Source organism: Debaryomyces hansenii (assembly GCF_000006445.2).
Source record: "Debaryomyces hansenii CBS767 chromosome C complete sequence".
In the NCBI taxonomy this organism is placed as follows: domain Eukaryota; kingdom Fungi; phylum Ascomycota; class Pichiomycetes; order Serinales; family Debaryomycetaceae; genus Debaryomyces; species Debaryomyces hansenii.
This window is the reverse complement of record NC_006045.2, coordinates 1,285,514-1,300,186: the sequence shown is the minus strand read 5'-3', so window position 1 is coordinate 1,300,186 and position 14,673 is coordinate 1,285,514. Positions and strand designations below refer to the sequence as shown.

At 36.2% G+C, this 14,673-nt stretch overlaps 6 protein-coding genes across 6 annotated transcripts; 2 read left to right on the top strand and 4 right to left on the bottom strand. All coding sequences in view use genetic code 12, as the record gives it.

Annotated features, from left to right (window-relative positions):
• Positions 1-679: 679 nt before the first annotated feature.
• On the top strand, positions 680-2,866 carry DEHA2C14784g (DEHA2C14784p; the record flags this gene model as incomplete). Its single annotated transcript, XM_458326.1, has 1 exon — positions 680-2,866. The coding sequence occupies one exon, from the start codon at positions 680-682 to the stop codon at positions 2,864-2,866; it is 2,187 nt and encodes a 728-aa protein (XP_458326.2).
• A 680-nt stretch (positions 2,867-3,546) lies between these two features.
• Positions 3,547-5,229, top strand: DEHA2C14762g (DEHA2C14762p; the record flags this gene model as incomplete). Its single annotated transcript, XM_458325.1, has 1 exon — positions 3,547-5,229. The coding sequence occupies one exon, from the start codon at positions 3,547-3,549 to the stop codon at positions 5,227-5,229; it is 1,683 nt and encodes a 560-aa protein (XP_458325.2).
• Positions 5,230-5,419: 190 nt separating this feature from the next.
• Positions 5,420-6,808, bottom strand: DEHA2C14740g (DEHA2C14740p; the record flags this gene model as incomplete). Its single annotated transcript, XM_458324.1, has 1 exon — positions 5,420-6,808. One exon carries the CDS (start codon positions 6,806-6,808, stop codon positions 5,420-5,422), a length of 1,389 nt encoding a protein of 462 aa, XP_458324.2.
• Positions 6,809-6,929: 121 nt separating this feature from the next.
• On the bottom strand, positions 6,930-7,919 carry DEHA2C14718g (DEHA2C14718p; the record flags this gene model as incomplete). The annotated part of the gene is made up of 1 exon (XM_458323.1): positions 6,930-7,919. The coding sequence occupies one exon, from the start codon at positions 7,917-7,919 to the stop codon at positions 6,930-6,932; it is 990 nt and encodes a 329-aa protein (XP_458323.1).
• Positions 7,920-8,486: 567 nt separating this feature from the next.
• On the bottom strand, positions 8,487-12,620 carry DEHA2C14696g (DEHA2C14696p; the record flags this gene model as incomplete). The annotated part of the gene is made up of 1 exon (XM_458322.1): positions 8,487-12,620. The coding sequence occupies one exon, from the start codon at positions 12,618-12,620 to the stop codon at positions 8,487-8,489; it is 4,134 nt and encodes a 1,377-aa protein (XP_458322.2).
• A 348-nt stretch (positions 12,621-12,968) lies between these two features.
• On the bottom strand, positions 12,969-14,660 carry DEHA2C14674g (DEHA2C14674p; the record flags this gene model as incomplete). The annotated part of the gene is made up of 1 exon (XM_002770172.1): positions 12,969-14,660. One exon carries the CDS (start codon positions 14,658-14,660, stop codon positions 12,969-12,971), a length of 1,692 nt encoding a protein of 563 aa, XP_002770218.1.
• Positions 14,661-14,673: the final 13 nt, after the last annotated feature.

Below are 14,673 nucleotides of genomic sequence, written 5' to 3'. Positions count from 1 at the left end.
TACTACTTGCACTCCAGAATAGACCTTTTACGTTCTGGATGTTGTTGCTTGTTGTCTTAATAAGTGTAGATTTAGTATCCTGTAGCCTGTTCTGTCTATTATTCGACGCCAATTGAAATTGTCACAGAACACTTCACTTTACGTTACCGTCACATTTTTCCGCAATTACAATCCTGGTCTATAGTTGTTCCAAAAATACGTATACAACAACAATACGGTATTGCTCATGTAGCTACATAATCAGCTTTACCCAGTATCATTAAATCTACAAGGTTTGCAACCACTAATCAAGCAGCTATTCTCTCTTTGGTGTCCGGATTTCTGATTGTTCAAAGTGCAGTCGTGTTTTTATAATTGTCGACCATATTACAGGGTTATGTCCGTCTGTTTGGGCCTACGAGTACTCTGAAATGCCATTTGAATGAAATGTATAGGGAGAAGTTCTGGCGATTTACATGTTGCGGATTTATCAGGTACTCCACAAATCAGAGCTTTGTATCTCTCCGTAGAAACATTTCCGAGACTGCCATATTCTTTCCAAACTCGCAGTTTTACGAGAAAAAGTTCAATTTTGATATTGCGGGGTGCTCCATACTATAGTTTCTCGGAAATCTACAATTATACTGATGATAGCTCAAATTGTATATATATATAGAGAAAAGGTCCATTGGAATTGCAAATGAATGAAGACTTACAGACATCGAACATTCACAGAATGACTACAGAATCAAAAATAAAAAAGACGCAAACAGAAGTATTAATCATTGGTGCTGGTCCAGCAGGGTTGATGACTGCATGCTGGTTAGCTAGAACAGGTGTTCCATTTAGAATCATTGATAAACGTACCACCGATATTTTTGCAGGACAGGCCGATGGTTTACAATGTAGAACATTGGAAATCTTTCAAAGTCTTGGATTTGGGGATAGAGCTTGGAAAGAAGCTAACCATATGCTTGAAATGGCCTTCTGGTCCCCCAACGAAGAAGGTGACTTAGTTAGAAATACTATTATACCTGATACCATCCCAAGGATTTCACGTTTCCAACAATGTGTTTTGCATCAGGGTCACATTGAAAAATGGTTCTACGACTCGATTAACAAATGGTCAGGAGGCAAAAGTGGTGTTGAAAGACCACTTTTGCCATTGTCTATCAATGTTGACGATTCAAAAGTTGATGATTCTGAAGCATATCCAGTTTCTGTACTTGTCCAGAATTTAACTAAGGAAAATGAAAGAAAGAAGCAATCTATCCCCGAACAATTCGGTTCTAATGTCGAAAATGGTCTTTACAGACAATTTGATGGTGATCAAGAACAGTTCTATGCTAACTTGAAGACTGACATTGAAAGCAACGATTCGGTAGACAAAGAGGAGTATGAGGTCATAGAATGTAAATACGTTGTTGGCTGTGATGGTGCTCACTCGTGGGTTAGAAAGCAAATGGGTATTAACATGGAAGGTGAAACTACAGATTTTGTTTGGGGTGTGTTAGATATGGTTCCTCTTACTAATTTCCCAGATATTAGAAAGCGTGGTGCCATTCATTCCAAAGATTCAGGATCCATCATGATTATACCAAGAGAAAATGATATTGTTAGATTATATATTCAATTGAATGAAATTGAACGTGATCCAGAAACCAAGAATGCATCTGAATTTGGTGGTGGTATTGAAGACAAGACCGCAAAGTCCAAGGGTAGAGTCGATCGTTCCAAGATTACCCCTGAAGTTATTTTGAAGACTGCCCAAAAGGTTTTTGCTCCTTTCGAGTTTGAAATCACTGACTTATCGTGGTTTACTGGTTACCAGATTGGTCAAAGAGTTTCTCCATCATTTTCCAAACACTCCAACCGTGTTTTCATTGCTGGTGACGCATGCCACACCCATTCCCCTAAGGCAGGACAGGGTATGAATGTCTCTATGATGGATACATTTAATCTTGGGTGGAAATTGGCGTACGTTATTAGAGGCTTAGCATCTAGAGACATATTATCAACTTATGAATCAGAAAGAATTAAGATTGCTCGTGAGTTAATCAACTTCGATCATAAGTTATCACGTATGTTTAGTGGTAAACCAATGATTCCAAGCAAGGATGCCTTAACTAAAGGTGAAGGTGTTGATATGGACGAGTTCCACAAGGCCTTTTACAAGGGTAATGAATTTGCCTCCGGTACTTCTGTTGATTACAATAGCTCGACTCTTGTCCTGAAACCAGAGAATGAAGAGGCTGACAAATACGTTGTACCTGAAGCTTCTAACATTCCAATTGGTAGAAGATTTGACACCACTCTCGTTGTTACCCATTCTGATGCTAGACCAATCCAAATTGTAGATCGTATGTTGAGTGATGGTCGTTGGAGAATCTTGAACTTTTCTGGTGATGTTAAGAAGGACTCACAGATGGACGTCTTGAACAGGATTTCTGATTACATTTATGCCAAAGACAGTTTCAGAAACAAGTATACTCCAATTAATGCCCATGAAGATTCTGTCTTTGATGTTCTCACTATCTACTCATCCAAGCGTAGTTCGCTTGAACTCTTTGACTTCCCACGCATCTGTGTTCCTCAAGATCACAAGAAGCGTCGTAATTACTGGAAGCTTCATAGTGGAATTGAAACTACATTACATGAAGGTGCATGTGACGCATACAAAAAGTATGGTATCGATACCGAAAAAGGTTGTGTTGTCGTTGTTAGACCTGATGGCTATGTTTCTTTAGTCACTGATTTCAGCCTTGATGGTTACAAGAAGATCAGCAATTTCTTCGATGAATTCATGATCCCACAAACTAAAATTACCTTACCACCACCATCCGAGGATGACATCGACAGATTTGTCAAGCCCTTGTTTGCCATATAACCTGTCAGACTGGCTATGTAAATTATCAGTTTATAGTCAAATTGCTATTATTTTAAGTATATAATAAAATGTTTTCCCAGTAATTGTATGTATAATAGTGGTTGCGAAAAATATCTCTAAGAAGCGGGTGCTGAAGTTGAACCCCTATCAAAATGATTCTCAGGCATCGAGTTTTGCCACCAAGCCAAGAGGGCCATTTTGCCGATCGAAGGGAAATATTCTGAAAGGCCATAGTCGTACCCAGTCACTTTATATTTTTCCATGTCAACATGATTATATTGTTTCCATATAGTGATGAAATACAAAGTGTAGCTGGTAGGTACTCATGTCATGATTGCCGTAAGTGTCGAATTGAGTCTTTGTAGGACAACTTGAAAAATGAAACACATTTTATGTGCAGTACACCTTCCGAGATGATATTTGAGTAGTACAGCTAATTAATCGGGCATTCGATAACATCCTATTCTATTCTTCATCAAGAGTATACTATTCAATCAATTAGATTATTCTATCAATCTTTGTCTTACTGATTCTGCTGGACTTATTAAGTTTTATTTTTATCGTTGAATGCTTATAAGTATCAATTTCTAGTTTATCTAATTCAACGAAGGTTCAAGCACAAAGGTTTTTACGATAGAGAATATAACCAATAAATCAGTAGTTTTTAAGACATTTACACAATGGGAGCTTGTTGCAGTTGCTTATGCTCACGCAATAGAGATTCGAAATATCCACCGCTTTTGTTAGCTGAAAATGAAAGGGAAGCAATTTCGGCGCTATTACAGTATTTGGAGAATCGGTCAGATGTGGATTTTTTCAGTAACGGGCCATTAAGAGCACTCAGCACTCTAGTATATTCAGAGAATATCGACTTACAAAGAAGTGCTGCGTTGGCGTTTGCAGAAATCACCGAGAAGGATGTTAGAGAGGTAAACCGGGATGTCCTTGAGCCCATTTTAATTCTTTTACAAAGTGCAGACTCCGAAGTTCAAAGAGCTGCCTGTGGTGCCTTGGGTAACTTGGCTGTGAATAATGAAAACAAAATATTGATTGTCGAAATGGGTGGATTAGAACCATTGATAAGACAAATGATGTCCACTAATATTGAAGTACAGTGCAATGCAGTTGGATGCATAACTAATTTAGCAACGCAAGATGACAACAAAACTAAGATAGCAAAAAGTGGTGCTTTAATTCCGTTGGCTAAGTTGGCGAAATCAAAAGATATTAGAGTTCAACGTAATGCTACTGGCGCTTTATTGAACATGACCCACTCAGGGGAGAATAGACAAGAGTTGGTCAACGCTGGAGCAGTTCCTGTATTGGTATCTCTCTTATCGAATGAGGATGCTGATGTCCAGTATTACTGTACTACGGCTTTATCCAATATTGCTGTTGATGAAATGAACCGTAAGAAATTGTCAACTACTGAACCTAAATTAGTTAGCCAATTAGTTAATTTAATGGATTCTCCATCCCCAAGAGTCCAATGTCAAGCAACATTAGCGTTAAGAAATTTGGCGTCGGATTCAGGCTATCAAGTTGAAATAGTAAGAGCAGGTGGTTTACCACACTTGGTACAACTATTAACATGCAATCATCAACCACTAGTCCTTGCAGCAGTTGCATGTATTAGAAACATATCTATCCATCCTTTGAATGAAGCTTTAATCATTGATGCAGGCTTTTTGAAGCCATTGGTTGGTTTGTTGGATTTCAATGATCTGGAAGAAATTCAATGCCATGCAGTTTCAACTTTAAGAAATTTGGCCGCTTCAAGTGAGAGAAATAGATTAGCGTTATTAGCTGCAGGAGCTGTTGACAAATGTAAGGAATTAGTATTAAAGGTGCCACTTTCTGTACAGCTGGAGATCCTGGCTTGTTTCGCTATATTGGCTTTAGCTGATGACTTGAAGCCTAAGCTTTATGAAAGCCACATTATTGATGTTTTGATTCCTTTAACTTTCAGCGAGAATGGTGAGGTATGTGGAAATTCTGCAGCAGCATTAGCCAATCTTTGTTCTAGAGTTTCTAGTGAACATAAGCAATATATCTTTAAGAATTGGTCAGAGCCAAACGAAGGTATTTACGGATTTTTATTAAGATTTTTACAAAGCGGTAGTGCCACCTTCGAGCATATTGCGTTGTGGACAATTTTGCAGTTATTAGAATCCAATAATACAGAAATCAACTCGTTAATAAAGGAAAATGAATCTATTTTATCAGGAATAAAGAATTTAAGTGCTTCTCAACAACAAACACAGCAAAGCCAAGTGAACAATCCTGACCTGAGTGATCAATTCGATGATCCAAAAGTTGAATTATTTAATTTAACACAACAAATTCTACAAATTTTAGGTTGAATTAGATGTTTATCTTAATTCTTTTACATTTTTTCTATTACTGTTTATTACATTTTATAGAAAATTTTTAATTCTGCTGATTTAATCAAGATTTCAACGTATCGTTTTGATATTGTTAAAATATTCGAGTGTTACTGGCTATTACCTAACTTTTATATTGGTATATTTAATACATACAAGTCATATTTACTTATAAAGCTTCTAGCTGTCTTCTTTCTTCATTAGGTATTTCATCAGTGACTTTCATATCTCCAAGTTTACGAATCAATTCCAGATCGTCGTCTTCCGTTTTGTTAGTCTCTTTTGAATTGACAGGCTTCACGTTAGATGATTCTTCCTCGTATAGCTTGTCTAACTCATTTTCTAATTCTTCATCATTGGTATAAGCTTTACTTCCAGAAGCAAGAGACTCCGAAATCTTATCTGTTTTATCATAACCTTCTTCCAATTCAATATGTAAGTCATCCACATCATCTAGATTAATGCTGTCATTTAAAGCATTCAAAACTTTAGATGATTTGGACAACAGGTCAAATATATTCTTGTTAGATGTTGCATCATTTATTTTCAATAAAGTGGTAGTCAATTGACCTAATGCAGAGGAAGACTTTTCTAGAGAAGAAATTATTACTTTTCTTGTTGCCAACATATTTTTCAATCTAATGTTGGTTCCAGTTTCATTCGTCGAGTTTCTATTCTTTAAAAGAACTTTCATATTATGAGACATAGTCGAAACCTTTTTTTCTAAATCCTCATTTCTTATCTCGATAGCTGTGATAGTTGATTTCAACTTGATTATTCCTATATCCTCGTCAGTGAGATTATTATTTATATCTTCTTGGTTCAGAAACTTAATACACGTAATGCTGTCTAGCTGTTTTATCTTGCAGATCCCTAGGTCTCTTGAGAAGTAGATGAGAAGTATATCAAAATCAGTATGTGAAAGACCAGGATCTATGCTTTTCATAAAGTTATAAAACGAAACTTTATCAAAAAGTGAACTACTCCTTGTACCAAGATTGATTTCTTTCTGGATTCGATTAATAAAAGTCTGCCCCACTGAACACAAAATAGACCATGATATATAGATTTCTTTACTCAACTCACCCTTTTTGTTAGTTGAAGTGAATGTGCTAGCAAGTCCTAGTTGTTGAATACCCCATTGCAACCATTTCCCTGGCGATATATAATCCGTGAATTTCATTGAGTCATGCATAATCGATACAAATGAGTCTGTGGCACTACTATATAAGGAATATGGAACAAGAATTCTTCGTTGAACCAATTCATTTAAGATCGTTCCTAATCCTTTAGGTTGCCCATACATCGGTATCGCTAATAGTTGTGAAATGTTAGGGTTAAAAGTATTAATTGATAATTGAGAGTCCCTCAATATTCCTGATTGTATTAAACCAGTCAACAAGTTCGACCATGCCTGAATATTTGCTTCAAAACCTTCTGGGTTAAGATGTTTTAAATTTTCAAAATTACTATACAATGAATTTAATCTGGATTTGGGAAAATGTGGATTACTCCGTATAACTGCCTCTATTTTACCTTCCGTCGATGCTTCTGTCATGTATTTGCTTGTAAATATGTAATATTTATTAATAGTTCTTATCTTCTATCTTACAAACTTTCTGGTATCGCAAAAAAAAAATTTATGTCTCACGATTATAATACACTATATTTACACTAACTTATATATTTAATTTCTCAAGCGATATCTCTATTTGATCTCTTAAGGCATCAACTACATCCAAGATTGCGCTTGACGCTGGTGAGTCTGCATAACTGTCAAAAAAACTTTCACCAGCATCACAGGCTTTACCTATTCTAGGGTCTAATGGAACAGCACCTAGATAGGGAAGTTTCAAATCTTCACATAGCTTCTTGCCTCCACCAGTTGTTGGCCTAAAAATCTGTGACTCCCCTTTACAATTAGGACAGACAAATCCAGACATATTCTCGACTAACCCTAGAATCTTGATATTTGCTTTCCTACAGAAATCAATCTCTTTCCGCACGTCTAACAATGCAACTTCTTGTGGTGTAGTGACAATCAACGCTCCATCTATTCCAACCTCCTTCATGTACGTAGTGACGGATAAATGTTCATCTGACGTACCTGGAGGAGTATCAACTACCAAATAATCTAAATGCTCTCCCCAATTAACGTCTTTCAAAAACTGCTTTATTAATCCATTCTTCTTCGCACCTCTCCATATAACAGCCGAATCGGCATCTGGCAACATGAACGATATACTCATAAGCCCAAGATTGTCAGCTACATAAACTGGCGACCATCCAGAATTCGACTGGTGAATCGACTCACCTTCTGCCCCAAGCATCCTAGGTAAAGATGGTCCGCATATATCCAAATCCATCGCCCCAACCTCGATATCTTCGTCTGCAGCTAAAGCCCACGATAACATGGATGTAAATGTTGATTTACCTACACCTCCTTTCCCAGATAAAACTAATATCTTATGGTCTATCTGCGATAATCTCTTATTAATTAAAGGTAAATCTGGGTCAGGCCCTTGAGGTAGTTGGGATGAGCATATACTCTGGTTTGGACATCCATTACAAGCATCTTCCTTCCCGGCCTGTTCAGATTCTGGTCCAGGACAGTGTTCTGGGGTCTCTAACTCTGTCTTTGATATATCTTCTACTTGTGATGGTGCCATCTATATTATCAGTAAATAAATTCTATAATAATCTGAAAGATAAATATTTATTACTAATAAAATGATGCGATCATTTATTGTACACTCTTGATTTCTTTTGAGCTTCGTTTTGCAAGCACACTATACATTAATCCGGATTGTTAATAATATATGGTCAAAGTCGGTAGAAGTATCAAGGGTATGGTTTTTATGAATTATTTCAAAAATTGAATCCTTCTTTGATTTTTGCTCCAATCCCAAGTATGACCAATAATTTTGCAATCACTGTAAGAGGAAGAAAATCAAATATGATAGTCACCGTTTGATAATCATGCCTGAAATGTGTTAAGACGAAAGAGAATCTAATTGTTCTCATGTTTCCAGCACTTCTATCTTCCTGAGGATACAGAGGGTTTGCTTATTGTTTGAAGGTATTTGTTTCATAGAGTATCTTGATTTAAGAATTCGAGTCTAAATATGTTGATAGTGTGATACGCAATCTGTTCTTACCATAAATGATCATTCTCCTTAACAGGAACGTAAATTTATTTAACTATATGCAATCTACTAATATAATACAATATGCTTCTAAATATTCACCAGCTGCAAGCGAATATTGAAGTAGTTCCGTTCAACTTCGCCTAGTGGAAGAGATAATATCAATCCTTTAATGTTTCCGATTTGGTCTGCATAGTTAAGAGCGATATCACCAACCTTTTTGGACATTAACTTCGATGCAATTCGGCACTTAGAAGTGTTGTAATCTTGAAGTAACGGCAAATTGGATAATAACGAAACCAATAATGTGTGTACATCCAGAGACGCTTTTTCCTGTATTTCCTCTTGAGAGAGAGAAACAAAATTGTCATAAATGCCAGCACCTTGTGACCACAGAGGAATGATGTGGCCCGATTCGGGAAATTTGGCAATCAAGCTTTGCAAGCGATTCTTAGATTCATCATTATTGGAAATGACAGTCAAAGGGCCTAATTCTTTAATTATGCATTCATGGGCTTTTTTCCATAATTTTGCAGTTACCAAAGCCTCACACTCTTCCCAGTAATTACCTAATGAGTGTTCCTGAATAGCAACAGCTTCATAAATTAGACTTTGGGGTACCTTCAAAACCTTGGTAATATAAGTTTCCTCATCAGGTGAGCTCTTGATTTGGTCTATATTAGATATGACCAAATTTCTGATCACTCTTTCATTTTCTTTATCATCTGATATATGTGAATAGACGAATATGGATTCCTTCCATAACCCAATCTTTTCTAAGAAGTTACCAAAAGATAAGGATAGGTCCGTACTGAGAATTTCAAAACTAGCATCTCCCCTAGACAAGACTTTATTGAAAAACCACTTTAACTTTATATTCAAATGCGAGCTTTTGATCAACTGTAAAGCTTGATTTTTATCTTTGGTATGAATCTGGTTATACAAAGTTAAGATATCATATATTGGACCACTTTCAACTATTCCGTCTTGAAACTCTTGAATCAATTCGTGCAATTTCAAAGTGTTATCACCGTAGAATAATTTGATAGCCAAGGAAATATTCCATGGCAAACCTGATAATACTTCGCTGAAATCTCCCGAGAGTATTTTGTGAATCTTGACAATCGGCTTCGGAATTATGCTTAACGACGATGTATCTGACCAGTATTGTAATTGATTTACTGCTGTTGACTTCACTGCATCATCATTTGAATCAATCAAAGTAAGTATAACAGATAAGTGAGCATTATTTGAATCCATAGCAAGATTTATAGCATCTTTTAAATATCCTCCGCATACTTTTATGAAGATATACTCTAACATATCAGACTTATTTTTCTCAATCAATTGCTCTATTGTTGACCCATTATATACCTTGAGCCATTCGGTAAAATTTTTCTTTTGTTGTAAATTCTCCAAATACTTCACTAAATGAGAATCTGAAATGTTCACGTCTTTATATTCGTCATATTCATTTAACTTATGCTCATCAAAAAGGGCAGATCCGAGTTTAAGTATTTGTTCTTCTTCGTCGGTAGAATTCTCGTTTAGAGAAATATCAGCAAATGAGAAGTTAGAGTTGCTTTCAACGATGGGGAACTTATTTGAGCGTGTGGAAATCATAGATCTTGACAACATATGGTAGATGACCTTTGATACATTGCGTGGATATACTTCCTCGTACATTTCTAATGATGACCCTTCTAGATTGGAAAATTTCTTTGAATTGATAGGAGTTGAGACATGGTTCATAGATAAGGAATCTCTATTAAATTCAGGAAAAAGTATATCATCAATCTTTGCCGCCGTAATTCTATTCTTATCCTCCCCAGAAACCTTACATGATTCGGTTATGTATGGTGTCAACGAGGAATTAACATCATTACATAATTCTAATTGCACTAACCAGTCATCAGACACCGCTAAGTTAGGCTTCAATTGAATGTTATCAAACATAGCATCATTTGTGATTTCAGGTTCGTAGGCCTTCTCATTAATTATTTGAGACATATCTACATCTTTAGGGAGCACACTTATAAACTGCTTCAAATAATCGAAATTCTTTTTCTCGAATGGAGCATGAGAACTATCAGGAATACCAAAAACAAAACTGTCGGGTGAAGCAGAGCGACTTTCTTCGTCTGAGTCTATGGTGATATCGCTCACGTTTGAAGTTAATGCATTAGTCGTTTGTTCTTGCTTGTATAAATCCAATTGGTTGTTTATTTCATCGGTAACCAAGTTTCTCTTAGTTTTCATCGGACTATTCTGCATAATCTGGCTATAATCCCAACCACCAGGTAATCCACTCGTATAAGTACTAACCCTTTGCTTTTTCAATTCTTGTTTGAATTTTTCATCTTCATAGATTCTTGAATATTCAAGAACGGCTTCGTCTTCTTTAGAATCCTGTTTTCTCTTCATTTCTGCAAGTTGATTTTTATTGCTTGTAAATTCACCTTCCTCGTCTACCAAACCCCACATACTAAAGTGCTTAACCTTAAAAGTCCAAATGCAAGTAATAGGGTCATATGTTACAAATTCCATACCCACTTGGCGTTGTAAATATCTAATGAAATCAGATCTTGACTCTCCCTTCCTTGGTTGTATACCTTCTAAAGAAATCGTGGCAGGAATATTTAAACCAAATCCAATAGGAGGTTTGTTTTCAGCATCCTGATAAACCTTAACAATTCTGTTTCCTATCTCGACAATCTTGCCAAATAGTTCTTTGTTCAAAGTGGAATTGTTTTCTTCGCAAAATATAGCCACGCCTGACAAATCCACAGGATAGTTATAGGCTATCTGTCCCTGTCCAATTCTTCCAATTATAAAATTCTCCACGTTTGCTAATCTTTGAACTGATAACTCTGATAACTCCTTAAGTGATGGAGTACACCAGTAGCCATTATTAGTATCCTTGTCATCCAAATTCTGGTCATTATTTTCATCAATGTTTTCTCCTCCAAGGACTTGATCAGTATTTTTACTATTTGCTTTCTCGTCATTTGTGCTAATTTTGTATGGGAAGCGAGAAGCGATATCCTCGCGTTTTCTATTAATAAAGTTTTCATTATCAGAATCATCTTCATCACTCAAGTAATTATCAGTTAACAATTTGTCTGACAGTACTACTTCAGATACAATACGCCTCTTTTTTGTATTCAAGACTTTATCAGCGTCGATCAAATGAAACTTCAAGGGCTTAGATTTTATGACCAATCTCTTTATGCCTCTATTTTCTAAAGATGTATTATATGAAGGTTTCGTGATTCGTTTGGGTGCTAATTTTGTAGCTTTAGGCAAAATACTTTGTTTGTCTTTCGAAGTCAAAAAATTCGCTTGGGTAAATAATCCTTTAACTGATGCAAAGTTATTTGATTGTGCAGGGGAATTGGAATATCTAAAGTATTTTAACGTTTGTCCCAACTTGGATAATAATGATGAACCCTTTGGAGTATGCTTTGATTTATCCACAGGAGTAAACATTCTCTTCCTTTCAGATGTTTCCTTATTACTTGTGTTAGCAAACAAATCTTCCGTGACAGATTTTGGCATTATCGAATCAGTCTTTTGCAAATCATTGAAAACTTGATCATAACTGTACGGGTTCGCGGAACTATTATTGGATGGAATTGATGTCTGATTAGACAATGCATTATTAGTAAATAAATTATTTTTAGCGCTTTCTCCAAACAAATTCCCATTGGTATTAGGGTTACTCGAACCTGCCATTGAACTTGCTGTGTTACCAAATAAACTAGTACCAGAACTGGCCGTATTTCCCAGCGATGATCCAAATAAATTATTACTAGGTGCAGCGTTCGTCGAAGATGTACCAAATAAACCACCTGGTGCTGTTGGCTTATTATTATTGAAAAGTCCTCCACTTGTTGGGTTTGTATTGCTCAGATTTCCAAATAATCCTCCTGTATTGGCAGTATTTGTATTGCTCAGATTTCCAAACAATCCTCCTGTATTGGTAGTGTTTGAAAGTGGCTTCCCGATTAATCCTCCAGGATTAGTTGCATTCGAGGATGAATTGCCAAATAATCCTGTAGAATTAGTGTCCTTTGCAGATGAGTTCCCAAACAAACTTCCTCCACCAGGTCCACCAGATGCACCACTAAACGATGATGCTTTCGAAAACCCTGTGGACGATCCCCAGTTATTATTAGTGTTCCCTGAACCATTAGATCCACTTTGTAAAGTAGAGCCAAACATTAAATGGATAAATATCAAAAGTCAATGATTAGAAGAAAGTATAATTCACTTAATTCAATTAAATTGATTGTCTATGACTAGAGATCCAAAATTGAGTGCAATGGGTACCGCAGATATATGAATATCTTTCTAATATTAGACTAATGCTTGAACACTATCACTAGTTCAACAGTACTATGAAATATTTCTCTCGGTGTAAACAAGGTCTGACGTGTATTTACCAGAAGAGGCAAGTTTGAAGATTACGCTGGTATACTACAATTTACGGAAACAAAATAATATAATATAATATAATACAATTATCTACAGATCTACCCTAGTCAATAAAGAAACCACAGTCATAATGTATTAATCCGTGGAGACATCAAGCTTAATGCTGTATTCTGCGCTGAACCAGAACTTGTCAAATTTCCTCAAATTTCCCTTACTAATGTATACCTTATTTGGAATACCAACATCTACCAAATAGTGTAATGTTTGTCCATCTTCATCATATGCTAGGTGGCCATTTTTGTAGGCATGTATTAAACCAGTAATTGGTAAACCCATCGATACACACCACTTGCAATTTAATTTTAAAGATGGATCCAGTACTGTACCAGAACCACCATCAATACCTGAAGGAATATCCAATGACATGATCTTACATTCTTGCTGTGGTTCATTGCACCAAGACATTAATCTCGTTAACTCTTTTTGTTGTTCTTCTTGGTAAAAAATGTCTTCCAAGTGGTCGTCATAGCCCTGCAAAGCATCGATTATTAATTCTACTGGAGTATCGAGCTCGTGGTTTATTGTGTTGATTAATGCAGCACAGCTAGATGTTAATACTTTTCCTCCACACTTCTCAAAAAGTGACCATTGAGTGGACAATTCTTTATCAACGTCGTCATTGCTTATTACAAATGCTAAAACTCTGACTCCATGGTTCGTTAAATGACGGCCTGTGGCAAAAGCACGGCTACCACATCTACCACTACCAATAAGCAATAAAACCAATGGTGGTAAGTTATGATTCTTCTTTTTGCTCAATCTTGTAGACCCACCCAAAATGTTAGTGGTGATTAATTGAGATAAATTAGAAGCACAAAGCTCTACCATGATACTAGGAGAAATACCATATGAATCAGTTGATAATCTTTCTATTTCCAACAATTGTACAGGAGAACAGAGAGGAATGATATTCAAGTTTTGTGAATTTACAAGTTTGAAATTCTTATTCATATTAGAAATGGTGGATTTTTCTTTGTAGCCATGAGCATTTGAAGGTACACTCTTGATTTGGTCAATTGAGTCTTTACTCTTAGAACTGAGGCTGCTACCGATAAGATCCCAGTTGTCAGTCTTGTTGACATCTAAGACCATTTCATCGTTATCATATTTGTCTTTTTTATTCTTGTTCTGGTTAGTTTCCAGTTTGTTGTGACCTACTAATCTATCCTCCGGATTAACACTATCATTCTTTTGGAAATCAGCAAATACAGACTTTTTATCAAACATCGCCAAGTTTGCGGCAAAATCGAATTCATTTGAGTGTTTTATGTCTTGAATTTCATGTTCGTGGCCCCAATCTGGGTCTCCGGTCATGGCCGATGATGCAGATTGTTGTATTCTATTCGATTTCAATCTTGGTGTATTCGATCTACTATTAGTCATGCTCGACTTTGGAGTAACATGCGTATTTCTTTCCTTATAACTCGAGTCTCTAGACGTTGGCGTCGATGACTTGGCAAATACAATAGCATCGTCCAATAACGCAGGCGAACCTCCAATAGCGAAATCTCCTTGATGACCATTAGATTTCGTGTTGGTACGCTTATTCTTACCATTCTTCAACATATCGGGTGGCAATTGAACTACCTTTAGATCAGCTATTTGGGAGCTATTGATTTTCAAATTGGATAATTGTTGCGTTGGATTTGTAGTTTGATATGCATTACTAAGTACAATCTGCTGGTTATCTACATTCGTAATAACACCAGATGACTTTGACCCATCATTCAAAGTTAAATCAACTTTGTAGTTGAGGAATTCCGACATGATTGTTAAAAAT